This window comes from Oncorhynchus tshawytscha, linkage group LG10 (assembly GCF_018296145.1).
Source record: "Oncorhynchus tshawytscha isolate Ot180627B linkage group LG10, Otsh_v2.0, whole genome shotgun sequence".
NCBI lineage: Eukaryota > Metazoa > Chordata > Actinopteri > Salmoniformes > Salmonidae > Oncorhynchus > Oncorhynchus tshawytscha.
The window spans coordinates 30,678,470-30,705,652 of NC_056438.1; the positions used below are offsets into that span (position 1 = coordinate 30,678,470).

General features: G+C 43.0%; 1 protein-coding gene across 8 annotated transcripts in view; it reads right to left on the reverse strand.

Annotated features, from left to right (window-relative positions):
• LOC112261018 (VPS10 domain-containing receptor SorCS2) overlaps positions 1-27,183 on the reverse strand; it is a 330,639-nt gene that overhangs the window by 157,475 nt on the left and 145,981 nt on the right. For all 8 annotated transcript variants that reach the window (XM_042328497.1, XM_042328500.1, XM_042328499.1 and 5 more), the window contains exon 3: positions 24,586-24,685. In XM_042328497.1, the coding sequence (XP_042184431.1) occupies positions 24,586-24,685 (100 nt within the window). The remainder of the gene's footprint in view (positions 1-24,585; positions 24,686-27,183) is intronic.

Sequence of the window (27,183 nt, forward strand, 5' to 3'; positions counted from 1 at the left end):
CCGGATTAGTAACCTGGTGGTTTGGGGTTGTCTGATTGGAGTGCCATCTCCCTCCTCAGCCACATACACGCACGTACTCACGCTTGCACACAACCCCCCACACACACACACACACACACACGATCAATCAATCCACTGTGTCAGGGTCGCGCCGCAGCAGTTAGCGAGGAAGAGGAGGAGGGTGAGGAGAGGATAATATAAAATAGCCTCTATTGTGGTGGTAATATTTACGGTAGTGTTAGTGCAGGACGGAAGGCCCTCTAGACCAGGAGGCTGCAGCGCAACACAGGGAGAGATGACAGGAGAAAGGGAGGGGAGGAGGAGGAGGAGAGGGGAATCGCCTTCACTCTGCTGCATTTACTAGGAATGGATGGGCATCGGGGGAAGGAGAAGGGGATGATGTGGAAGGATGAAACAGGGATGATGAAAGGGACAGGATGGTAAAGGGCAAGAAAGATGGATACTGGAAAATAGGCAAGGGTAAAAATGGACAGTGGTGTCCTTTGTGAGCTTTTAGCATGTACAACTTGACATGCAAAATCCATCCACACTGGTTGGGATGTGTGGCCTTCGAATGCCTAGCCATGTACATCCCTTTGCACTGGGTTTTGTACATGTAGCCTATATATTGTATACACACGTCAAGCTTTTGCTGTGAAATTAGGCTTCAAATAAAAGCCACTATCATTACTATTACACTTAAATGTGTACTGTATCATTCTTAGGGTTAAACAATTCTGGTAACTTTCCCAAAATTCCCCAAATCCTGATCGGAGGATTCCAGATTTCCTGATTCCGGGAATCCTCCAAAACGGAAATCCAGAAAAACCTGCAAATTTGGTGGAAAGTGACTGGAATTTGGGGAGCATAATCATTCCTGTTATTTGTCTACTGATAATGAGTGTAATATGTCTGTATCTCCTGTCCTAACAATAGCCATCAACATCCCATTAAAGATTTCACAGTACTGGTTTTAATGTCATTTGAACTCAAAGCAGCCAATGCTTCAAAATGGAATGACTGTGGCTAAACTTGGCCACTCACTTTAATCTACTTGGGCTTGCTATAAAGTGATTAGCAGACGGTTATTTTTAGATTCTAATGCTAATATTGGACAACATGACAACTGTGTTATGTCAAACTTAAATGTAGCAAGTAGATAGCGACGACAACAGCTTTTCAGAGACACACAACTGAAGGAATGGATCAAACAGCACTTCAAATAACACTTGATCAAAAAATCATTTGAGCTAAATGGAGCTCTTATTGTCATAAGGCACGCAATGACAAATGTAGCTGCAATGATCAGCGCTTTCTCCCAGTCTACCACCAGATAGCACTGTGAGTCTATCACCTGTCGATTGGCCAATGGTATATTCCACTGCATTGATCTATGAGAGAATCCAGGTCAGGTCAATCCATGTAGTTTTATCTGGGGCTGCGTGTGGACAGTGTTGACCACAGAGTCTAAAAACAAACTGCGGGGGGGGCGACACTAATTCCCCGTTTCTGATACAAGTTAAATAGATCAATATCATACCAAGCCTATAAGTCATACCATGGAACAGGGTTTTCCGTTTGCAGGCAATAGCTGGCGAACGGAAAATACAACTGTTGCCCAAATTACCCCCCCAAAAAATCCCATCGCGAAATACCAGTCGATTTAAATACATTTGACCGTCATACTTATCGTTCTATATGTTAATTTGCATCCTTTTGTGGACTTAAATTGGCCTGTGTGTGTTGTCGTTAGTCATCATGTATCTTATTTACCCAAAACAACTGTCACACTTCCACAGTATACAGAGCCTACTTTGAGCAGGATTTCTCCTGCAGATCCTCAACTGGTTGCTGCTGGCGTAAAGCATGTGCTTTCACAAGCTCATTCATTGTGCAACAATTCTAAATGCAATCGTGTGTTAATAACTGTTTTAGAGCATGATTAAAAAAAGAAACTATTTGTATTTATCAACTGGTAATTGAAGCGTGCCTCCCATTCACCATTCAAGTGCAGGCAACAGACTGTGAGCGCATCACCCACCACTTTACAATGTGAGATTTGAGGCAGTATGCTTTTTGAAAACATACACAATTGTCTGAAACCTGAATGTTTTACTTCATATTATGAGGGATGGCTTACCTTGCTTCAAAGTAGACTATAGGCAAAAACCAACCATGGATGGCATTATTTAAAAAAAGACTTCACAGGCAGTGAGGGAGATTCAAGTTTGAGGAAGTGTACAATCTATCCTACCATTTCTACCGCTTTCACATGCGCATTTTCATGGAACAGTTTCATTTCAATAATAACGTTTTTATTTCTCAAACTTATTTGGTTAATCATAAAAATCCGAATAAAAAATGATAACAATCTAAAAGTTAAAAGTCAACGAATGTGAGATCCCCAGCCTCTGCCATATGAACACATTGATTCACCGTGATCCATTGGCGGCTACAGAAATGAGCGCATGGAACTCATAGCATATCGGCCAATGCATCAGTAGGTCTATAACTTCCTTTGCTCTTTCACACCAAGGATTGGTGATTGTCAAGGGGGAGATTGTTCATATAGTTTACTGTGAGGAACTATAGTTTTACTTGATTATCATTTGCAATGAATGTTAAAAAACGAACACTTTCCTACATTTCCGCGCAGCAGGCCCGGTACTTCTATGCGTTGTCAGGTGAGCGTCAACGTTATCAGGACAGGGAAACCAGACACATGCTCATTGCTCACATGGAGCACTCTAAATAAAATACCATTTAAAAAATGATGGTTATCAGCGTAACCAAAACATGTTTCTCACAAGTGTAGCATGTTGTGAACTCTGCAATCAACGTTTCCACTCCGAAAAGGAGAACAGTAAATTACTGTAATTATTACATGCATTAACAGAAATGAGTGCAACTAAATGACAGGGATTAATGGTACATTAACTACTGATCAATTGCTAAAAAATTGCACAAAAAAATGATCAAAGGGAAAACAATTCACATAATTAAACTATAAATGTTCAAGAATTGGTGAGAAACAGCTGAGCCATTCTGGAGACTCACCTATATCACCCCCCCCCCAGGTGTGTGCTGTTTAGAATGATGTTTTCCCAGGTGTGCTGTTTAGAATGATGTTTTCCCAGGTGTGCTGTTTAGAATGATGTTTTCCCAGGTGTGCTGTTTAGAATGATGTTTTCCCAGGTGTGCTGTTTAGAATGACGTTTTCCCAGGTGTGCTGTTTAGAATGACGTTTTCCCAGGTGTTCTGTTTAGAATGCTGTTTTCCCAGGTGTTCTGATTAGAATGACGTTTTCCCATGTGTTCTGTTTAGAATGCTGTTTTCCCAGGTGTGCTGTTTAGAATGCTGTTTTCCCAGGTGTGCTGTTTAGAATTCTGTTTCCCAGGTGTGTTGTTTAGAATGCTGTTTTCCCAGGTGTGCTGTTTAGAATGATGTTTTCCCAGGTGTGCTGTTTAGAATGACGTTTTCCCAGGTGTGCTGTTTAGAATGCTGTTTTCCCAGGTGTTCTGTTTAGAATGCTGTTTTCCCAGGTGTGCTGTTTAGAATGCTGTTTTCCCAGGTGTGCTGTTTAGAATGATGTTTTCCCAGGTGTGCTGTTTAGAATGATGATTTCCCAGGTGTGCTGTTCAGAATGCTGTTTTCCCAGGTGTGCTGTTTAGAATGCTGTTTTCCCAGGTGTGCTGTTTAGAATGATGTTTTCCCAGGTGTGCTGTTTAGAATGATGTTTTCCCAGGTGTTCTGTTTAGAATGATATTTTCCCAGGTGTGCTGTTTAGAATGGTGTTTTCCCAGGTGTTCTGTTAAGAATGCTGTTTTCCCAGGTGTGCTGTTTAGAATGCTGTTTTCCCAGGTGTGCTGTTTAGAATGCTGTTTTCCCAGGTGTGCTGTTTAGCTCGGTGTTTCCCGCGAATTGCATTTTGGAAAATGTTTGAAATGACGTTTTATTGGCTGCTTCATTACATGAGTTGCAAGTCCTGTTAAAATGCCTTACCATAATCTAAATATGATTTGTGTCATTCTGAGCACCGTGGGTGGACGCCCTAATGGGTTATGCACCCAATGCATATGGGTCCTGTACATTTTTCAAATGGCCATTCAATTAAATCTTCCCGGTCATATTGTCTGGCTCCACATTTTCCTAATGACAACCCTGCCATGGACAAACCTTATAAAGGCATTCATGCTGCATCCTAATCTGAATCCACTGTGTTAGCTAGCAAGCAAATCTATACCGAGTTGTGGCTGTGGTATCACATGAGTGGCCATATTTGACGGTGCTTCTTAAGGTAGCATTAAGACCTGGGTATAATAGGATACTGTATTACAGAATCATTTCAGAGCCTATGGATTGGGGTTGCCAGCCGCTGAGATGCCTAGTACAGATGTAGGATCTTAATTTGAGATAGTTTGCTCCAGCAGGAAAATATTATTTGGATTATAATTAATGGAATTTTTTTTTATGGGTCGACACATTTCATTTGCGCAAATCAAGTCTGACATTTTAAAGTGGAAATGACAAACTTGACAAACCTTTTTAAACCTTGAATGCACTGCAAGTTTGCATTTCCTGCCTTCCAGGAAAATTCTCAGTAACAAAAGCGTGATCAACTTAAGATCCTTAATTGTACATCTGTGGTAAAAGGACTAAGATCGTCCTAGTTTTACACAGGAAGCAGGAGCAGGAAGAACCAAATGAGTTGAGAAGAACCAGATGACATAAAGGCCTAGGCACACAGGGGGTTTACATTGCTTCTGATACATCCAAGACACGGAAGGAGAATCACCATAGCCTTCACTACAGGATCCCTGAACCAGTTATCCTCCAGTGAACGTTAGCCACCATGTGTTATAGCCTAGCGCCTGACTGATCCCAGTTCACCATTCCCCATGCTCTCCATGCTCCACTGGCTCTTTATCTCTCCCAGAGCAGTTCCCGGAACAGTGGCTGTGGAGCTGAGATGAAAGCTAGGCTGATTCTCTATGGCCATACGCCACAGCCATTACAGAGCTGAATGACTTCATAGGGATGGAGGGATGGAAAGGGATTGGAGAGAGAGACGAAACAAGGGATTTGTTGGGTCTTCTTTGGTCGCCTCATGGGTTTAGCTGGCTCAGCTTGCAGCTTTGGAAGCAGAGGGAAACTGTGTTATATATTCATGTGATTGGTTATCATGGTTCATGGTTATGTGTCTTCACATTTTCTTGTAAAAAAAAGAAGGAAATATAGGCATGGTTTTAATGAAATGGACTTTGATCGCTCCTCGCCAGTATCCCCAAGGGAAAGCCAGCTTCCATCAATGGCGAGGTCAAAATCGATGAAAAGAAAATCCTCACGAGATTTTAAGTTTTCCTTGACTTTACAGGCAATGACACTAGACTGGTAGACTTTCTCCCTGAGAGTATAGGCAAACAGCAAACAGGCCGCTATTAGCATACATTAATGGCATCTTTCCGTCAAGTTGGTCATCTTATCTTCAGCAGTAGGTTTAGGCTCTGCATTTTTTAAAGCCATGTTTAATCATGTCATGCATTTTACATAGATAGTCCCACCCTGTCGGTCATCTCATAGTAGTTTTCAGTGACAGCAGTGACCACAATAGTGACCAATATTCTACCATATGCTATTGTATTCTATGCTGATTACAGTGGTCACTTCATTCTAGAATAATAAAATTATTAATTTATCTTCTGTTGCAATTTATTATCATGTCTTACATACTGGTTCTATCATGTGTTATGCTGCAACTCTTATTGTTGTGGTAATGCTCACACACTCAGGTGTTAAGTAATATTCTTGCTTCATTATCTGCACACAGTCTTACATTATGGCATGGCTGCTGATATTGCATTCGTGGGAGCATGTGCATGTTTAGGTTTCGCATCCATCACCTTACAAGGCAAATGCCATGCTATTCATAAATTTGGTGTTATGTCCCGTATCATCTGCACATAATTGTTGGCATTGTTGCTACTATTGCTATTGGCAATTGTACACGGAGAGGTCATGGCAACACTAGCCACCCCTTCCATTGCAGTACGATGGCAGACAGATTCATTTTATCCAGGTGATTACAGAATGTTTCCGCAGATCTTTTAACCCATGCTATGAGGCTTCTAGGATATGACGGCGAGTGAGTAATCCCCCTCTACCATCAGTCCTATTAGCAAACGTGCAATCATTGGATAACAAAATGGATGAGCTCCGATCAAGAGTATCCTACCAACGAAAGATTCAAAACTGTAATATCTTATGTTTCACCGAGTCGTGGCTGAAAGATGACATGGATAGCATACAGCTGGCAGGGTTTTCAGTCCATTGACAAGATAGAAGAGCTGCCTCCGGTAAGACAAGGGGTGGCGGTCTGTGTCTATTTGTAAATGATAGCTGGTGCATAAAATCTAATATTAAGGAAGTCTCAAGGTTTTTATCGCCTGAGGTAGAGTATCTCATGATAAGCTGTAAACCACACTATTTACCAAGAGAGTTTTCATCTATATTTTTTGAAGTTGTGTTTTTGGGTGGTTTGTTACTATAAGTAAGCCTTTCACTGTTAGTCTACACCTGTTATTTATGAAGCATGTGACAATTAACATTTGATTTGATACTGTATGTTGTTGTATGCTATGTGATGGTTTGTCATGAATGAGCTGTGCTGCTGAAGCATTCTACTGCCTAGTTTTCCCTCTGTACGTCTTGTGTTATATAACCATGTATGCCTTTTCTATTCCAAATGTCAGTCAATCAAACGCAGCCTTTTGTTATCATGGTCCGATTGCAGGGATTCAGTTCATTTCAGTTGACAGGATCATTCAGTGCGTAATCTACTCAGGATCCATCTGTCCGCTACTCTCATTGCTACGGAGCAGCAACCAACATGCATGTCAAAGTATCACTCTCAGTACCACACTTTTGAGTCCAAGTTAAGGAAACAGTGTTACAGTCTGCTTTTCCAGAGGTGGTCTGCATGATGGCTTTTATGGGTTCTTCAGTATGAAATACACTAAATACTCCTTCCCTTTAATTTGTTTTCTTAAGTTCTGGTTGCATTACGGACACTCACACGTCGACCGTACTTTCACACACTCCTAGATTAAATACTTATCATGGAACATCAGTCGACATCACCAGAACTAACACTGCTTTGTCCTCCGGTGACTTCCGGCGCCGACAGAGATGGCCGCCTCGCTTCGCGTTCCTAGGAAACTATGCAGTATTTTGTTATTTCTTACATTGCTACCCCAGGTAATCTTAGGTTTCATTACATACAGTCGGGAGGAACTACTGAATATAAGAGCAACGTCAACTCACCATCATTATGACCAGGAATATGACTTTCCCGAAGTGGATCCTGTGTTCTGCCTTCCACCCAGGACAATGGATCGGATCCCAGCCGGCAACCCAAAAAAATCAACGTTATCAAAGGGGCAAACGAAGCGGTCTTCTGGTCAGGCCCCGGAGACGGGCACATCGCGCACCACTCGCCAATGTCCAGTCTCTTGACAACAAGGTTGATGAAATCCGAGCAAGGGTAGCATTCCAGAGAGACATCAGAGACTGTAACGTTCTTTGCTTCACGGAAACATGGCTCACTCGAGAGACTCTATCGGAGTCGGTGCAGCCAGATGGTTTCTTCACGCATTGTGTCGACAGAAACAAGCATCTTTCTGGTAAGAAGAGGGGCGGGGGCGTATGCCTTATGATTAACGAGACGTGGTGTGATCATAACAACATACAGGAACTCAAGTCCTTCTGTTCACCTGACTTAGAATTTCTCACAATCAATTGCCGACTGCATTATCTACCAAGGGAATTCTCTACGATTACAATCACAGCCGAATATATCCCCCCCAAGCAGACACATTGATGGCCCTGAACAAACTTTATTTGACTCTATGTAAACTGGAAACTACATATCCTGAGGCTGCATTCATTGTAGCTGGGGATTTTAACAAGGCTAATCTGAAAACAAGACTCGCTAAATTCTATCAGCATATCATTTGCGCAAGCAGGGCTGGTAAAACCTTGGATCATTGTTATTCTAACTTCTGCGACGCATATAAGGCCCTCCCCCGCCCTCCTTTCGTAAAAGCTGACCACGACTCCATTTTGTTGCTTCCAGCCTACAGACAGAGACTAAAACAAGAAGCTCCCGCGCTCAGGTCTGTTCAACGCTGTTCCGACCAATCTGATTCCACGCTTCAAGACTGCTTCGATCACGTGGATTGGGATATGTTCCACATTGCGTCCAACAACAACATTGACGAATGCGCTGATTCGGTGAGCGAGTTCCTTAGAAAGTGCATTGACGATGTTATAACCACAGCAACGATTAAAACATTCCCAAACCAGAAACCGTGGATTGATGGCAGCATTCGCGCGAAACTGAAAGCGCGAACCACTGCTTTTAACCAGGGCAAGGTGACCGGAAACATGACCGAATACAAACAGTGTAGCTATTCCCTCCGCAAGGCAATCAAACAAGCTAGGCGTCAGTAGAGACAAAGTAGAGTCGCATTTCAACGGCTCAGACACAAGAGGTATGTGGCAGGGTCTACAGTCAATCATGGATTACAAAAAGAAAACCATCCACGTCGCAGACCAGGATGTCTTGCTCCCAGACAGACTAAATAACTTTTTTGCTCGCTTTGAGGACAATACAGTGCCACTGACACAGCCTGCTACCAAAACCTACCAACTCTCCTTCACTGCAGCCGACGTGAGTAAAACATTTAAATGTGTTAACCCTCGCAAGGCTGCAGGCCCAGACGGCATCACCAGCCGCGTCCTCAGAGCATGCGCAGACCAGCTGGCTGGTGTGTTTACGGACATATTCAATCAATCCTTATCCCAGTCTGCTGTTCCCACATGCTTCAAGAGGGCCACCATTGTTCCTGTTCCCAAGAAAGCAAAGGTAACTGAGCTAAACGACTACCGCCCCGTAGCACTCACTTCCGTCATCATCAAGTGCTTTGAGAGACGAGTCAAGGACCATATCACCTCCACCCTACCTGACACCCTAGACCCACACCAATTTGCTTACCGATCCAATAGGTCCACAGATGACGCAATCACAACCACACTGCACACTGCCCTAACCCATCTGGACAAGAGGAATACCTATGTGAGAATGCTGTTCATCGACTACAGCTCAGCATTTAACACCATAGTACCCTCCAAACTCGTCATCAAGCTCGAGACCCTGGGTCTCGACCCCGTCCTCTGCAACTGGGTACTGGACTTCCTGACGGGCCGCCCCCACGTGGTGAGGGTAGGTAACAACATCTCCACCCCGCTGATCCTCAACACTGGGCCTCCACAAGGGTGCGTTCTCAGCCCTCTCCTGTACTCCCTGTTCACCCACGACTGCGTGGCCATGCACGCCTCCAACTCAATCATCAAGTTTGCGGACGACACTACAGTGGTAGGCTTGATTACCAACAACGACGAGACGGCCTACAGAGAGGAGGTGAGGGCCCTCGGAGTGTGGTGTCAGGAAAATAACCTCACACTCAACGTCAACAAAACAAAGGAGATGATTGTGGACTTCAGGAAACAGCAGAGGGAGCACCCCCCTATCCACATCGACGGGACAGTAGTGTAGAGGGTAGTAAGTTTTAAATTCCTCGGCGTACACATCACTGACAAACTGAATTGGTCCAACCACACAGACAGCGTTGTGAAGAAGGCGCAGCAGTGCCTCTTCAACCTCAGGAGGATGAAGAAATTCGGCTTGTCACCAAAAGCACTCACAAACTTCTACAGATGCACAATCGAGAGCATCCTGTCGGGCTGTATCACCGCCTGGTACGGCATACTGCTCCGCCCACAACCGTAAGGCTCTCCAGAGGATAGTGAGGTCTGCACAACGCATCACTGGGGGCAAACTACCTGCCCTCCAGGACACCTACACCACCCGATGTTACAGGAAGGCCATAAAGATCATCAAGGACAACAACCACCCGAACCACTGCCTGTTCACCCCGCTATCATCCAGAAGGCGAGGTCAGTGCAGGTGCATCAAATCAGGGACAGAGACTGAAAAACAGCTTCTATCTCAAGGCCATCAGACTGTTAAACAGCCACCACTAACATTGAGTGGCTGCTGCCAACATACTGACTCAACTCCAGCCACTTTAATAATGTAAATGGATGTAAATTGATGTAAAAATGTATCACTTGCCACTTTAAACAATGCCACTTAATATAATATAATGTTTACATACCATACATTACTCATCTCATATGTATATGTATATACTGTACTCTACTGTATATCATCTACTGCATCTTTATGTAATACATGTATCACTAGCCACTTTAAACTATGCCACTTTGTTTACATACCCTACATTACTCATCTCATATGTATATACTGTACTCGATACCATCTACTGCATCTTGCCTATGCCGTTCTCTACCATCACTCATTCATATATCTTTATATACATATTCTTTATTCCCTTACACTTGTGTATAAGGTAGTAGTTGTGGAATTGTTCGGTTAGATTACTCGTTAGTTATTCCTGCATTGTCGGAACTAGAAGCACAAGCATTTCACTACACTCACATTAACATCTGCTAACCATGTGTATGTGACAAATAAAATTTGATTTGATTCTTTCATGTTATGCTGCCTGTAAATTGAGCACGGGCGGAACCTGGCGAACCTCTGTCCAACATTGATTCTGGCAACCAATGGCAAGTTATTGGAACTCATCACGGCTCTGAGCTATGGGCTGCCCAATTCTGTATCGGTGCTGCTACTGCTTTTCAATCTGGGCCCATGATCCTCTGATGCTACGATGTTACATTTGATCGATTCAGAGATTGTGGAGTTGACATGCGCTCCTGCAGTATTGTTATATGACCATGATTGTGTCAGCCCAGTGGTTCAGTAGCTATGTTAAATAGGTAGATTATTCTCATATACCAGCTCATCCTGCCTCAGCGAATCCAACCGACGTTGCATCTATATTGCAGGCGGTTGGCTAGGTTAATTAATGGCAGGCGGGTTCATACTACTTGCGGTTGCATAGTTAGAATATTTCCCATGTACCAAGATCTTGCCTCATCGAGGGTACCCGGCAGTGTGTCATTATGAGAAAATGAAAAACAACTGAATAAGCTCATGCTACACATACAGTGCCTTCGGAAAGTATTCAGAGGACCTAGACTTTTTCCATGTTTTGTTATGTTACAGCCTTATTCTAAAATGGAATAAATACATAGAAATCCTCCGAAAATCTACACACAATACCCCATAAAACAGATTTTTTTGCAAATGTCTTTAAAAAAAACGAAAGACCTTATTTATATATTAAGTATTCAGGCCCTTTGCGATGAGACTTGAAATTGAGCTCAAGTGTATCCTGTTTCCATTGATCATCCTTGAGTTGTTTCTACAACTTAATTGGAGTCCACCTGTGGTAAATTCAATTGATTGGATATGATTTGGAAAGGCTCACACCTGTCTATATAAGGTCCCACAGTTGACAGTGCATGTCAGAGCGAAAACCAAGCCACGGGGTCGAAGGAAATGTCCGTAGAGCTTGCGTCGAGGCACAGATCTGGGGAAAGTTACCAACACATGTATATGTATATACTGTAATCTATATCATCTACTGCATCTTTATGTAATACATGTATCACTAGCCACTTTAAACTATGTCACTTTGTTTACATTACCTACATTACTCATCTCATATGTATATACTGTACTCGATACCATCTACTGCAACTTGCCAACCCATTTCTGCAGCATTGAAGGTCCCCAAGAACACAGTGTCCTCCATCATCCTAGACACTGTGCTTCTACATCTGCATTGCTTGCTCTTAGGGGTTTTAGGCTGGGTATCTGTATAAGCACTTTGTGACAACTGCTGATGTAAAAAGGGATTTATAAAATGCATTTGATTGATTGATCGAAAGCTACCATATTGTACATTTCTCTGCTACAACGATTGAGGCTGTTTGAAGTGTATAGCTCTCTTACAAAGTAGGGCTTCCCTTCAAAGTGAATGTATAGTCTAGTAGTTGTGGATTATACATTTCAACAAAGGTTTTGGCAGTGGAAATGAAGGAAATATCAAGTAAGCTAGCTACTCCCCACAAGCACTGGCTAAACACTTTTCTCTCAGTGAATTTTCTCTATCTGCCTAGAAGGTCAACTTCCACTAGAATGCAGCTCCTATCCATGCTATTGAAAATATTCTGCCCATAATTTCCTTCGTAATTGCCTCCTCTACCCTGAGATAACGCTGGACAAAGGAGATTTTTTTTTTTGTGAAAAATTAACACATTTTCAAAAATTGGTCTAGCTCCCATTAAAGGTTTCTATTGAGAGTGGAGGAGTTATCAAGGAATGAAAGGAGAGAAATAACAAACAGTTCCCTCTCTCTCTTACAAGGCCAGTCTCTGTTTCTCTGTCTCTGACTACCTTTGCCTCTCCCTTCTCCATTTCACTCTCTCTCACAGGCACACACTCTACCCTCTCTCTCTCTCTCTCTCTCTCTCTCTCTCTCTCTGTCCATCTCTCATTCTCTCTTCCTATCTCACCACCACGCACACGTCACTCCTTGTGTGAATAAAAATCTCTCTGTAACGACAAGGTTCTCTTTGGGCAGTAGAACTCTCTCTTCTTCTCTGTCTGATCTGTGAGTCATTCACATGTGGCTGGGCCTGTCACAAGTTCACCACGCCATCTAACAGATGCTCCTGTCCTGGATCAATGACCTTTCATCTAGCCGGTCCCCATGTTAACAAACCCTGTTTAACTCCACAGAATTGAAGGGCAATGTAAATTTCAACCTAGCCTGAGGGGAACCCAAATCTGACGTGGATTCAAATATTATTATTTATTTATTTTCAAATACGTTGCTGTGCTTGACTAGCATGCCTGGAAAAATTAGGCTGGGAGGATGGCCCATAAAGTGCAAAATCCCTCCCATCTGGCACTTAAGGCAGGCTCAAGCAAACGCTCAAAGTACTTGAAGGATTGTAAATACAATTTGAACCCAGGTCTGATTCAAATACAGATCTATCAGCTATAGATTAGTGTTACATATAAAAGTCAATATAAGGGCTATTTGTGTTGAAGAGGTTATTTAGAGGCTATTTGTGTTGAAGTGCATCAAGGGACCGGTCCTTGAGGTACGAGAAAGACGGGTTTACGAGATCTGTCTGTGCCCTTCACCTTTTCCTCTAATTGCCTCTGGATTTATTATTGATTACCTGGAGCCCCTTACACCTTTTCCCCATGTAATCCCGTCATAGGGTCTTACCAACCGCTTTCTCACCTCTGTGTGCCTCATGTGATTAGGATTATTGATCTCGGGGAGAGACTGTGCATTTAGGGTGACCACATTTAAAATACCCAAATGTGGGACAACAGAGTGATTTTCCGGGACATTCGTGGGACAGTGTAGCCGACATGAAAAAACATTTTGGGGCAGGGAACGTAAAACAGTTAGGAAGGGAGAGTTTTAAAATGGGATTGAGTGAAGTTGCAGCAAATATGTTGAATGAGCAACAAATGAGCATGGAGAGCCTCACAAGTTTGACGAAATTACCTTATATCTTTCAGTCTAATATGGCTATTTACTTACTCATGTACTGTAGCGCGTCGTCAGAAGCATGCTTTTTGTAAGTAGTTGGTCCTAACTGTCCTCTCCAGGTTTAGCTAGAATTCTGCCCCAAAGCATTTGAGAAATGTGATTGGTCATTGGCCCACTTCTCGTCTTGTGCAGAATATCAAATCTCACATCCTAGTCTCATGAACTAGGCGTAAATTCAAATTAGTATGATATGTTACGATTGGTATGGTTACATAAGACAGATGGTTACTGAAGGCAAAACGAAAGTAAGGTGGTTAGTCTTGGTTGGTCGGGGTGGATGGGTAGATGTGTAACGCAAGCATCTACCAACCCAAAGGTTGCGAGTTCAAATCTCATCACAGATAACTTTAGCTAATTCTGAAGGTTTCATCTACTTACTACTTTTTAGCTACTTATGATGTAAGCCAAACCTTCCCCTAACCTTAACCATTTTAGCTAACCCATCCCCTAACCCTAACATTAACCCTTTAATCTAACTTAATCTGAACTTAATCCTAACCCTAAACCCTAACCTAGCTAACATTAGCTACAGTAGCTGGCTAACATTAGCTATCTAGCCACTTAGCTAGAATTCGTAACATATCATACGTTTTCCAAATTCCTAATATATTGTACATTTTGAAAATTCATAACATATAATCCGAATTGTTATTCGTAACATATCATACAAAATGGAGAATCTCAAATGTATGTACAGAATAATACGAAATGCTCTGGAACCATCATTGCAGCAATCTACACAATGACTGGAGAAGTGTTAAACAACATCAGTCCCACATCCTTATGATACATACTATATTTTCAATTTAACTGCAAGAGACAGGTTGGAATGTCTGACAGAAATATGGGACTAAACTTCCTGGGACATGAGGTCAGTTAGGATCACCACTTTATTTTAAGAATGTGAAATGTCAGAATAATAGTGGAGAGAATGATTTAGTTCAGCTTTTATTTCTTTCATCACAATCCCAGTGGGTCAGAAGTTTACATACACTCAATTAGTATTTGGTAGCATTGCCTTAAATTGTTTAAGTTGGGTCAAGCTTTTTGGGTAGCCTTCCACAAGCTTCCCACAATAAGTTGGGTGAATTTTGGCCCATTCCTCCTGACAGAGCTGGTGTAACTGAGTCTGGTTTTTAGGCCTCCTTGCTCGCACATGCTTTTCAGTTCTGCCTGCAAATTTTCTATAGGATTGAGGTCAGGGATTTGTGATGGCCACTCCAATACCTTGACTTTGTTGTCCTTAAGCCATTTTGCCACAACTTTGGAAGTTTGCCTGGGGTCATTATCCATTTGGAAGACAATTTGCGACCTGACGGATGTCTTGAGATGTTGCTTCAAAATATCCACATAGTTTTCCATCCTCATGATGCCATCTATTTTGTGATGTTCACCAGACCCTCCTGCAGCAAAGCACCCCCACAACATGATGCTGCCACCCCTGTGCTTCACGGTTTCACCAGACCAGAGGACATTTTTCCAAAAAGTACGATCTTTGTCCCCATGTGCAGTTTCAAACCATAGACTGGCTTTTTTTATGGCAGTTTTGGAGCAGTTGCTTCTTCCTTGTTGAGCGGCCTTTCAGGTTATGTCAATATAGGACTCGTTTTACTGTAGATATAGATACCTTTGTACCTGTTTCCTCCAGCATCTTCACAAAGTCCTTTGCTGCTGTTCTGGGATTAATTTGCACTTTTCGCACCAAAGTACGTTCATCTCTAGGAGAATGCGTCTCCTTCCTGAGAGGTATGACGTCTGCGTGGTCCCATGGTGTTTATACTTGCATGCTATTGTTTGTACAGATGAACGTGGTACCTTCAGGCACTTGGAAAGTGCTCCCAAGGATGAACCAGACTTGTGGAGGTCTAAAAAAACAATTCTGGGGTCTTGGCTGATGTCTGTTGATTTTCCCATGATGTCAATCAAAGAGGCACTGAGTTTGAAGGTAGGCCTTGAAATACATCCATAGGTACACCTCCAATTGATTCAAAGGATGTCAATTAGGCTATCAGAAGCTTCTAAAGCCATGACATCATTATCTGGAATTTTCCAAGCTGTTTAAAGGCACAGTCTTCTTAGTGTATGTAAACTCCTGACCCACTGGAATTGTGATACAATGAATTATAAGTGAAATAATCTATCTGTAAACAATTGTTGGAAAAATGACTTGTGTCATGCACAAAGTAGATGTCCTAACCGAAAACTATAGTTTGTTAACAAGACATTTGTGGAGTGGTTGAAAAATGAGTTTTAATGACTTCAACCTAAGTGTATGTAAACTTCCGACTTCAACTGTACACACACACGTACACACACACAAAGGTACATACACACACACACGTCTGTTTGTCTTGCCCCGTCCCAAGTATATATATTTTTCTTATTATATATGTCTTATACATTTTAAATATCTTTTTTTAATATCAATTTCCATCTACGGACTGAACATGCTCTCCTGCAACCCGCCTCACCCAATGTGGTACGGATCTGCTATTTTTTACACTTTAGAACTGGAACCCCTATCAGAAGCTAGTCAGCTAACTAGCTACTAGCTAGTAGTCAGTTAGCCACTGCTAGCGGTCATCACCGTTAACTCCGACATCAGCCAGCCTCAGCCTGGTCAATTCCTGCCTGTCTGCACAGCGCAATATTAACCCAGAGCATATCGGACTGCTTTTTCTCCACCTCATTTCCGGATTCCTACCTCAATCTCTGAACCTTTACACCGGATCATTGCAGCTAGCTAGCTGCTATACGAGTGGCTACTCCTGGCTAACGTCTCTGTCCTGAAGCAAACACCAGTTAGCCTGGAGCTAGCCTTGAGCTAGGCCCGTCTCCCGGCTAGCTAAAGATGTCCATCAGTCAATTCTTGGGCTACAATACATGTTTTGCCAATTGGCCTGGACCATTTTACTACCGACACGGAGCCCCGCCGATCCGTCACAACTGGTCTGCCGGCGTAACCGTCCGAGGGGGATTCAGCAGGCTCATCCGTTGCGACGTCCCCCGAAGGCCCATCTACTAGCCTGCGAGCCCCAGCCTGCTAGCTGTCTGAATCGCTGTGTCTCCAGCTCGCCTAGCTACTCACTGGACACTATGATCACTCGGCTACACATGCCTCTCCCTAATGTCAATATGCCTTGTCTATTGCTGTTTTGGTTAGTGATTATTGTCTTATATCACTGTAGAGCCTCCAGCCCTTCTCAATATGCCTTAGCTAGCCATTTTGTTACACCCCCCACAAGTGTTGACCTCACCTGGCTTAAATGGTGCCTCTAGAGACAAAACCTCTCCCATCGTCACTCAATGCCTAGGTTTACCTCCACAGTATTCACATCCTACCATACCCGTGTTTGTACATTATGCCTTGAATCTATTCTTCCGCGCCCAGAAATCTGCTCCTTTTACTCTCTGTTCTGAACGCACTAGACTACCAGTTCTTATAGCCTTTAGCCGTACCCTTTTCCTACTCCTCCTCTGTTCCTCTGGTGATGTAGAGGTTAACCCAGGCCCTGCAGCCCCTAGCTCCACTCTCATTACCCAGGCACACTCATTTGTTGTCTTCTGTAACCGTAAAAGCCATGGTTTTATGCAAGTTAACATTAGAAGCCTCCTCCCTAAGTTTTGTTTTATTCACTGTCTTAGCACACTCCGCCAACCCGGATGTCCTAGCCATGTCTGAATCCTGGCTTAGGAAGACCACAAAAAATCATAACATTTCCATCCCTAACAATAACATTTTCCGACAAGATAGAACTGCCAAACGGGGCAGAGTTGCAATCTACTACAGAGATAGCCTGCAGAGTTCTGTCATACTATCTAGGTCTGTCATACTATCTAGGTCAATTCGAGCTTCTACTTTTAAAAATCCACCTCTCACCGTTGCCGCTAGTTATAGACCCCCTTCAGGCCCCAGCTGTGCCCTGGAAACCATATGTGAATTGATTGCCCCCATCTAACTTCAGAGTTCGTACTGTTAGGTGACCTAAACGGGGACATGCTTAACACCCCGGCTGTCCTACAATCTAAGCTAGATAGCCTCAATCTCACACAAATTATCAAGGAACCTACCAGGTACAACCATAAATCCGTAACCATGGGCACCCTCTTAGATATCATCCTGACCAACTTGCCCTCTAATTACACCTCTGCTGTCTTCAACCAGGATCTCAGCGATCATTGCCTTATTTCCTATGTGCGTAATGGGTCCACGGTCAAACGACCACCCTTCATCACTGTCAAACACTCCCTAAAACAATTCAGCGAGCAGGCCTTTCTATTCGATCTGGCCCGGGTATCCTGGAAGGATATTGACCTCATCCCGTCAGTAGAGGATGCCTGGTTGCTCTTCAAAAGTGCTTTCCTCTCCATCTTCAATAAGCACGCCCCGTTCAAAAAATGTAGAACTAAGAACAGATATAGCCCTTGGTTCACCCCAGACTTGACTGCCCTTGATCAAAACAAAAACATCCTGTGGTGTTCTGCATAAGCATTGAAAAGCCCCCACGTAATGCAACTTTTCAGGGAAGTCAGGAACCAATAGGCTAACTTTTTCAAACAGAAATTTGCATCCTGTAGCACTAATTACAAAACGTTTTGGGACACTGTAAATTCCATGGAGAATAAGAGCACCTCCTCCCAGCTACCCACTACACTGAGGATCGGAAACATTGTCACCACCGATAAATCTACGATAATCGATCATTTCATTTCATTTTTCTATGGCTGGCCATGCTTTCCACCTGGCTACCCCTACCCCGGCCAACATCTCAGCACCCCCTGCAGCAACTTTCCCAAGCTCCCCAGCTTCTCCTTCACCCAAATCCAGACAGCTGAAAGAGCTGCAAAATATGGATCCCTACAAATCAGCTGGGATAGACAATCTAGACCCTCTCTTTCTAAAATTATCTGCCGAAATTGTTGCAACCCCTATTACTAGCCTATTCAACCTCTCTTTCGTATCGTCTGAGATCCCCAAAGATTGGAAAGCTGCCGCGGTCATCCCCATCTTCAAAGGAGGAGACACTTTAGACCCAAACTGTTATAGACCTATATCCATCCTAATCCACCTCTATGCAGACGACACGATTCTGTATACATCTGGCCCTTCTTTCCTCCAAACGACCTTCAATGCCATACAACACTCCTTCCAAGGCCTCCAACTGCTTTCAAATGCAAGTAAAACTAAGTGCATGCTCTTCAACTGATTGGTGCCCTCACCCTCCCGCCCCGACTAGCATCACCACTCTGGACAGATCTGACTTAGAATATGTGGACAACTACAAATACCTAGGTGTCTGGTTAGACTGTAAACTGGTTAGACTGTAGACTGTAAACAGGCAGTTAACCCACTGTTCCTAGGCCGTCATTGAAAATAAGAATTTGTTCTTAACTGACTTGCCTAGTTAAATAAAATAAAGGTAAAAACAAAAACTCTCCTTCCAGACTCACATTAAGCATCTCCAATCTAAAATGAAATCCAGATTCGGCTTCCTATTTCGCAACAAAGCCTCCTTCACTCATGCTGCCAAACATAACCTTGTAAAACTGACTATCCTACCGATCCTTGACTTTGGTGATGTCATTTACAAAATAGCCTCCAACACTCAACTCAGCAAATTGGATGTAGTCAATCACAGTGCCATCCGTTTTGTCACCAAAGCCCCATATACTACCCACCACCGCGATCTGTATGCTCTCGTTGGCTGGCCCTCACTACATATTCGTTGCCAAACCCACTGGCTCCAGGTCATCTATAGGTCTATGCTAGGTAAAGCCCCGCCTTACCTCAGCTCACTGGTCACCATAGCAACACCCACCCGTAGCACGCACTCCAGCAGGTATATTTCACAGGTCATCCCCAAAGCCAACACATCCTTTGGCCCCTTTCCTTCCAGTTCTCTACTGCCAATGACTGGAACGAACTGCAAAAATCACTGAGGCTGGAGTATTATATCTCCCTCTCTAACTTTAAGCATCAGCTGTCAGAGCAGATTACCAATCACTGTACCTGTACACAGCCAATCTGTAAATAGCACACCCAACAATCTCATCCCCATATTATTACTTATCCTCTTTTGCACCCCAGTATCTCTACTTGCAGATCATCATCTGCACATCTATCACTCCAGTGTTAATGCTAAATTGTATTTATTTCGCCTCCATGGCCTATTTATTGCCTTACCTTACTACATTTGCACACACTGTACATAGATTTTTCTATTGTGTTATTGACTGTATTTTTTGTTGTTTTTGTCGCACTGCTTTGCTTTATCTCGGCAAGGTCGCAGTTGTAAATGAGAACTTGTTCTCAACTGGCCTACCTGGTTAAATAAAAACCCCTTGGATTTCTTCACAATTTATTGTATTACAAAGTAGGATAAAAAATAAATACAAAATTTTAACAAAAATGTACACAAAATATTCTGTAATGTCAAAGTGGAAGAACAATTCTAATATTTTATAAAGATTAATAGAAATGGAATAACTAAAATATAGTGGTTGTCTTGAAGCTCAGTTTAGAAAGACGACGGTATCTCTGATGTGTCTGGGTGGTTTAAAAGCATAATTGTTAACCATGCTTAAAGAGATATTCAATGTCTGATTTGTTATTGTTACCCATCCACCAATCACTGCCCTTCTTTATGAGGCTTTCGAAAAGCGCCCTGATCTTTGGAGTTGAATCTGGGCTTGAAATTCAGTATTGACTGAGAGACCTTACATGTGTAGTATGTATGGGGGAAAGAGAAAGAGTTAGTCATTTAAAAAAATCAGGTCATCCCCTATTGTTTCACACAGTGATTTATGTGATTTGTTAAGCCACATTTGACTCCTGCACTAATTTAGGCTTGCCTAAACAAAGGGGTTGAAAACTTAGGGGGGTTGAAAACTTAAGCAACGACTATTTGGTATTTTTGTTATACATTTTTATATACAGTATACAGTGCATTCTGTAAGTATTCAGACCCCTTGACTTTTTCCACATTATGTTACATTTACAGCCTTATTCTAAAATGGAATAAATACATTTCTATCCTCATCAATCTACACACAATACCTCATCATGACAAAGCGAAAACAGGATTTTGGAATAAAAAAAACAGAAGTGCCCTATTTGCATAAGTATTAAAACCCTTTGCTATGAAGACTCGAAATTGAGCTCCTGTTTCCATTGATCATCCTTGAAAGACACACACCTGTCTTTATAAGGTCCCACAGTTGACAGTGCACGTCAGAGCAAAAAACAAGCCATGAGGTCAAAGGAATTGTCCGTAGAGCTCCGAAACATGATTGTGTCGGAAGGGTACCAAAACAATTCTGCAGCATTGAAGGTCTCCAAGAACACAATGCCCTCCATCATTCTTAAACGGAATACATTTGGAACTACCAAAACTCTTCGTAGAGCTGGCTGCCTGGTCGAACTGAGCAATTGGGGGAGAAGGGCCTTGGTCAGGGAGGTGACGAAGAACACAGTGGTCACTCTGACAGAACTCCAGAGTTCCTCTGTGGAGATGAGAGAACCTTCTAAAAGGACAACCGTCTCTGCAGCACTTTCACCAATCAGGCCAGACGGGGGAAAAAACAGAGCAAAGTACAGAGAGACGGAGCAAAGCACAAAGGGATCCTTGATGAAAACATGCTCCAGAGCTCAGACTGGGGCGAAGGCTCACCTTCCAATAGGACAACAACCCTAAGCACACAGTCAAGACAACGCAGGAGTGGCTTCGGGACAAGTCTCTGAATATCCTTGAGTTGCCCAGCCAGAGCCCGGACTTGAACCCAATCTAACATCTCTGGAGAGACCTGAAAATAGCTGTGCAGCAACGCTCCCCATCCATCCTGACAGAGCTTGAGAGGATTTGCAGGGAAGAATCGGAGAAACTCCCCAAATACAGGTGTGCCAAGCTTGTAGCAAGAAGACTCGAGGCTATAATTGGTGCTTCAACAAAATACTGAGTAAAGGGTCTGAATACTTATGTAAATGTGATATTTCCATTTTTTATTTAGAAAGATGTATAAAAACCTGTTTTTGCTTTGTCGTTGTGGGGTATTGTATGTAGATTCATGAAGGAAAAAAACAATTCCATCCAATTTATGATTAGGCTGTAACGTAACCAAATGTGGAAAAAGGCAAGGGGTCAGAATACTTTCCGAAAGGACTGTATACAGTATACAGTGCAGTGAAAAAGTGTCCACTCCCCTTTCTGATTTTCTCTATTTTTGCATATTTTTGATACTGAATGTTATCAGAACTTCAACCAAAACCTAATATTAGATAAAGGGAACCTGAGTTTACGGATAACAAAAACAACAGATACTTATTTAATTAACAAAGTTATGCCACACCCAATTCCCCTGTTTGAAAAAGTAATTTCCCCCTTTACACTCAATAACTGGTTGTGCCACCTTCAGCAGCAATGTCTGCAACCAAATGCTTCCTGTAGTTGTTGATCAGTCTCTCATGTCACTGTGGAGGAGTTTTGACCCACTCTTGCATGCAGAACTGCTTTAACTCAGCAACATTTGTGGGTTTCCAAGCCTGAACCGCTCATTTTAAGTCCTGCCACAACATCTCAATTGAGATTAACTTGAATGAAAATGAAAATAAGTAAATTAAATAAGTATGTACTTGTTGAAATGTTTGTTCATTCAGGTTGCCTTTATGTAATATTCAGTTTTGGTTGAAGATCTGATCACATTTAGTACCACCTTCACCAATTAAATCGATTTTAATCCCACTTTGTAACACAAGAAAACGTGAAAGAAATCTAAGGGGTCTGAATACTTTTGCAAGGCACTGTATGTACACACACACACACACACACACACACACACAGAGAGAGAGAGAGAGAGAGAGAGAGAGAGAGAGCAGTGGTTGGGCTCCCACTGATAGGAATTCCCTCCTGCTAGCCCTGGGGTGTCTTTAAATACCAAACTGATCCACAGTTCCTATTACTAGACTTCCGACTGTCAGAACGCAGACACTCACAGTTCACAGTCAGGACCCCCGAGACACCATCTCCCCCTGTCGACTCACTCTCTCTTAGATTCTCTCTCAGATTCTCTCTTTCAGTCTCTCGCCCTCTTTCCTTCGCTGTCAGTCTCTCTCTTAGATTCTCTCTCCCCTCTCACTCACCGTCAGTCTCTCACTTAGATTCTCTCTCCCTCCCTCCCTGTTGGTGAGGGGCTTTGTGGTGGAATGTGTGGGCATTGCTTCCTTTTATGTGGTTGTACAATTTAAAAGCACTTTGAGGATGTTGACAACTAGCGGGTTTAGTCATAATTCTCCTCTGCATGCATCGTTTGGGGTTTTGTGTTGCACACAAAGTGTAGTTTTTATAGAATTCTGCATGCAGAGTCTCAATTGGGTGTTTGTCACATGTTGTGAATTCTTGGTTGGTGAATGGACTCCAAACCCCACAACCATAGAGGGCAATGGATTCTATAACTGATTGAAGTATTTTTAACCATATCCTAATTGGAATGTCGAGTTCTATGTTCCTTTTAATGGCGTAGAAGGCCCTTCTTGCCTTGTCTCTTAGATCATTCACAGCCTTGTGGAAGTTACCTGTGGTGTTGATGTTTAGGCCGAAGTATGTGTAGCTCTTTGTGTGCTCTAAGGCAACGGTGTCCATTCCCAGGCAATTAACCGTTACAGTACCAGTGTCTCGTCTCCAACCATCGCGAAAATGTGTGTGTGTGTGTGACCCTGGAGGGTGAGTCAGAGAGTCCCAGGTGAATTTGGGAATTGGTGGAATGGAGAGGATGGATGTGTTACTTTGTCTAATCTCCTCAATCTCGTATTGATTAGAGCACTGAGCCCAGGGGATAACATCAGTTGAAAGGACAAGCTGCCACGGGAGGCGGAAGGGGAAAATAAGAAGCAGGTCCAATCAGATCACTGAACCTGAAGTCATCTGTGAGAGTGAATGCACCCACTTTCTCCTTAACTTTGTGTTTCATGAAATCTATAGCTCAGCTGTGTCTAAAACTAGGGATGTGAACATTTAAACATTAAAATGTTTAAAGGAAGTTGGGATCGTTAACGTTAAGAAAAAATGGTTAACGTTAAAAAAAATACGGTTGTAGCCTAACTAGATGGTAGGCTATAAAGGCCTGGGGAAAGTTGTGTAATATAAATAAAGCCAGACAGGAAGAGACCATCTTTAGGCTACTTTGATGAACTTGTGAGGCATGCAAGACAAGATATTGCAAGATACAGATTACCAAGACATTCTTTCTGCCTGCCCCCTCTGCCTTCTTCCTCACGCTGGCTAGCCTGCTCTTACTCTTTGCTAATGATGCGTGTGTTCAGTCTTCAGTCTGTCTTCAGTCTGCTGCGTGTCGAATGTCCTAGCCTATTCTTTGACGATAGGCCCAGCTTTACTGAAGTTGCGAGACATTGCAAGCTGAGAAATTGCAAGTTTCAGCATTCCATTGCGAAATACACCTTTCGATTGCCGATAGATCGGGCTAGTGCATAGTTCTGACTCTGTCTGCCTGTTGGCAGCCCTGCCTATACGGTGCCCCTCCCCTCTCTCTCCGGTCCTCGCTGGCTCGCTATGAAAGATGCAAGTGTTTGTGTTCACGGAAGTAAGGCAACTAATCAGTCTCCTCCGTTCCAAAAACACTGAATCTTAGGAGTCAATTCCTAGCGGAATCGATTCTTGACACTCAGAAATGGGAATCGACACCTGGAGTCGACGTACAAGGAGTCGAGGAATTCACAAGGAATTGTATACAATTTTCTTATCTTTAAACGGAAAAACCAGTAAACAAAATCCCTATCGAAAACCATGTCACCAAGCTTTCCTAAAGCAGCTGAGTGTTGTCTCTCGACAATAATTGTCTTCAAGGTCAGAGGACTAAGAGGAAGTTGCCAATAACTAATTGCAGCTATAATGTAATTGCAGGTGAGTGGCGGGGAGAATATAGACAAAGCAGGCTGAAGACTTCGTACCTTTTTCTTGTTGATGGGGCAGATATAGAAGTTAGAGACCACGATAGTTGTCCCAGGCATCAGGTTTAGCTTGCTGTAGGTGGTGCCATAGTCACTAGACCTGAGGAGAAACAGAGAGAGAAAGAGAGAGGTCAACATCGTGGGTCTGATTGAATTATAGGTTGTACAAAATCTTTGCATCGACATAAACGGAGTTCAAATACAATCTTAACCCTTTCTCACACAGAAGAAGCAGTAATTATTTTTGTAAACTGCAGCACTCTTGAGCCATTTTCTTTTTATTACCATTCTCCACTGACGAATAACCGTGGGCTAGGGGCGAACCAGCGAAACACACTGGCAAATCACCAAAATCTCAAAATCTGGCAGTTTCATGAGCAGGTGATGGTTAGGTGACAGCTATGGAGGAAGGACCCTGAGATTCTGAGATTGATGGTCAGCTCCTTGAGGATATTTCTCCAGCCTAGCCAAATCAAACCCCTAGCGAAGGCGCCGCTAGTGCCGGGAAAGTAATTGTTTGTGACATTTTCTGTTGAATGGTGCCGTTTTGCTCGACCAAGGGTGAAAAGGTATGGCAGTCTGTGGGAAATTGACAGGCGTATTTTATTCAGAGTCAATTGCATTCATTTTGCGAGACTGCATATTCTACATGTTTGGTGTGAATCAAACCAAAGTATAAAGGAGACTCAGATATAACTGCAAACACAGACCAACCAACAGGTATAGCAGACACAGAGGAACTCTATATTAAAATATATTCAATTGGCATGATTTCTATTCCAGTATTGCACTATTGCCAGTAAGGATACCCCCAAAGGATACCCCTGAAGTGGTACGCTTTTCTAAAGAGATAGTCAGTCCAACCTCCTGAACCAGATTGGAATGGAAGTGCTGCTGTGCTGAATGAGAGAGGTAAGTGGAGAGAGAGCATAGAGCATTCCGTGTTGAAGAGAGGAAAGGAGAGAGGGGGCTGGAAGGGGAGGCCTTGATGAAGGGGAGTGATCAGAGATCAAGTCCACCCGGCCCCACTCTGAACCAGACAAGTGGATTTACTTTACAGCGTCACCGTCTTACACTCAGCAGGGCAGCAACCACAATGGTGGGCACACACACAGACACATGGGTATTAGAAGAGGAAATACAGTCGTACATGCAGGTTAGCGTTTTTTGTTCTTGTTCTGGAGGTAGGTCTGCAGAGTGGCCAGTAGCTGGAACAGCCACAAAGTCATAGAATCTGATTTTAAACTTAACCCTAAACTTAAACACACTGCTAAACCTAATGGCTAACCCTAACCTTAAACTAAGACCAAAAAAAAAATCACATTTTGATTTTCATTCATTTTTTACATTATAGCCAATTTTGATTTTGCATCTGTCCTATCTAAGGGGAAAATCGCTCAGTTCTTGTCCTCCAGGACAATAACTTATGACAATAAACGTCAACCTACCACAACACAGCGGGCAGACAGATATGCACCCACAGACAGATACAGAAATGTACACACAAACATGTGTATGGCCACGTGTGGCCACACTACACACACACACACACACACACACACACGCACACACGTACACCAAGTCGTCACAATCCCCAATCCATTCGGCAAAGCTCTGGATGAGTGCTCTGACAGAGCTGCACAAAAAAAGGAGTGGCCTAGTAGGGGTTGAGCTATTTCTTCACGTCCCCGCGGTCAGCAAGTAGTGTTTTCATCTTGCACTGGGGGTCGTTTAACCTGGGTAACTCAGCTGATGGCTGAGTGTGTTCGGAGCCAGAGCTTACTGCTTAACTCGAAGCTGTGTGCTGACTTTGCTGCTTTTACTGAGGCCTACTTGGAGAGGGATGGGAGATGAAGTCCATAGGCTGTCAGTCAGTACCTTTTAAAAACCTAAGCACACATGAATAGCTTTCTTGAAATGGTTAGTTCACTGCCACATTTTAGCAGACACTCCTATCAAGAGCAACGTACAGTCGTGAGTGCATACCTTTTTTGTCATTTTCCCTCGTGGGAATCAAACCCACAAAACCTAGCATTGCAAGCGCCATGCACTGCCAACTGAGCCACACGGGACCCTCAAAGCTTCTCAAATGAATGTCTCTCTTGCACTGACTCTATGCATACTCACAACACGATACACTGAGTGCACAAAACATTAGGAACACCTGCTCTTTCCATGACACAGAAAGATCAGATGAATCCAGGCGAAAGCTATGATCCATTTTTGACGTAATTTGTTAAATTGACTTCAATCACTGTAGATGAAGGGGAGGAGGCATAAAAGGCTCCCTGTTAACCAGAGACAATTGAGACATGGATTGGGTACGTGTCCATCCAGAGGGTGAATGGGCAAGGCAAAAAAATGTAAGTGCCTTTGAATGGGGTATGGTAGTAGGTGCCAGGCGCACCGGTTTGAGTGTGTCAACACCTGCAACACTTCTGGGTTCTTCACACTCTCAACAGTTTCCCATGTGTATAAAGAATGGTCCACCACACAAAGGAGATCCAGCCAAAATGAGAATTTGTTCTTAACTGACTTGCCTAGTTAAATAAAGGTATTAAAAAAATAAAAATAAAACATTTCATCTGGGGTACACGG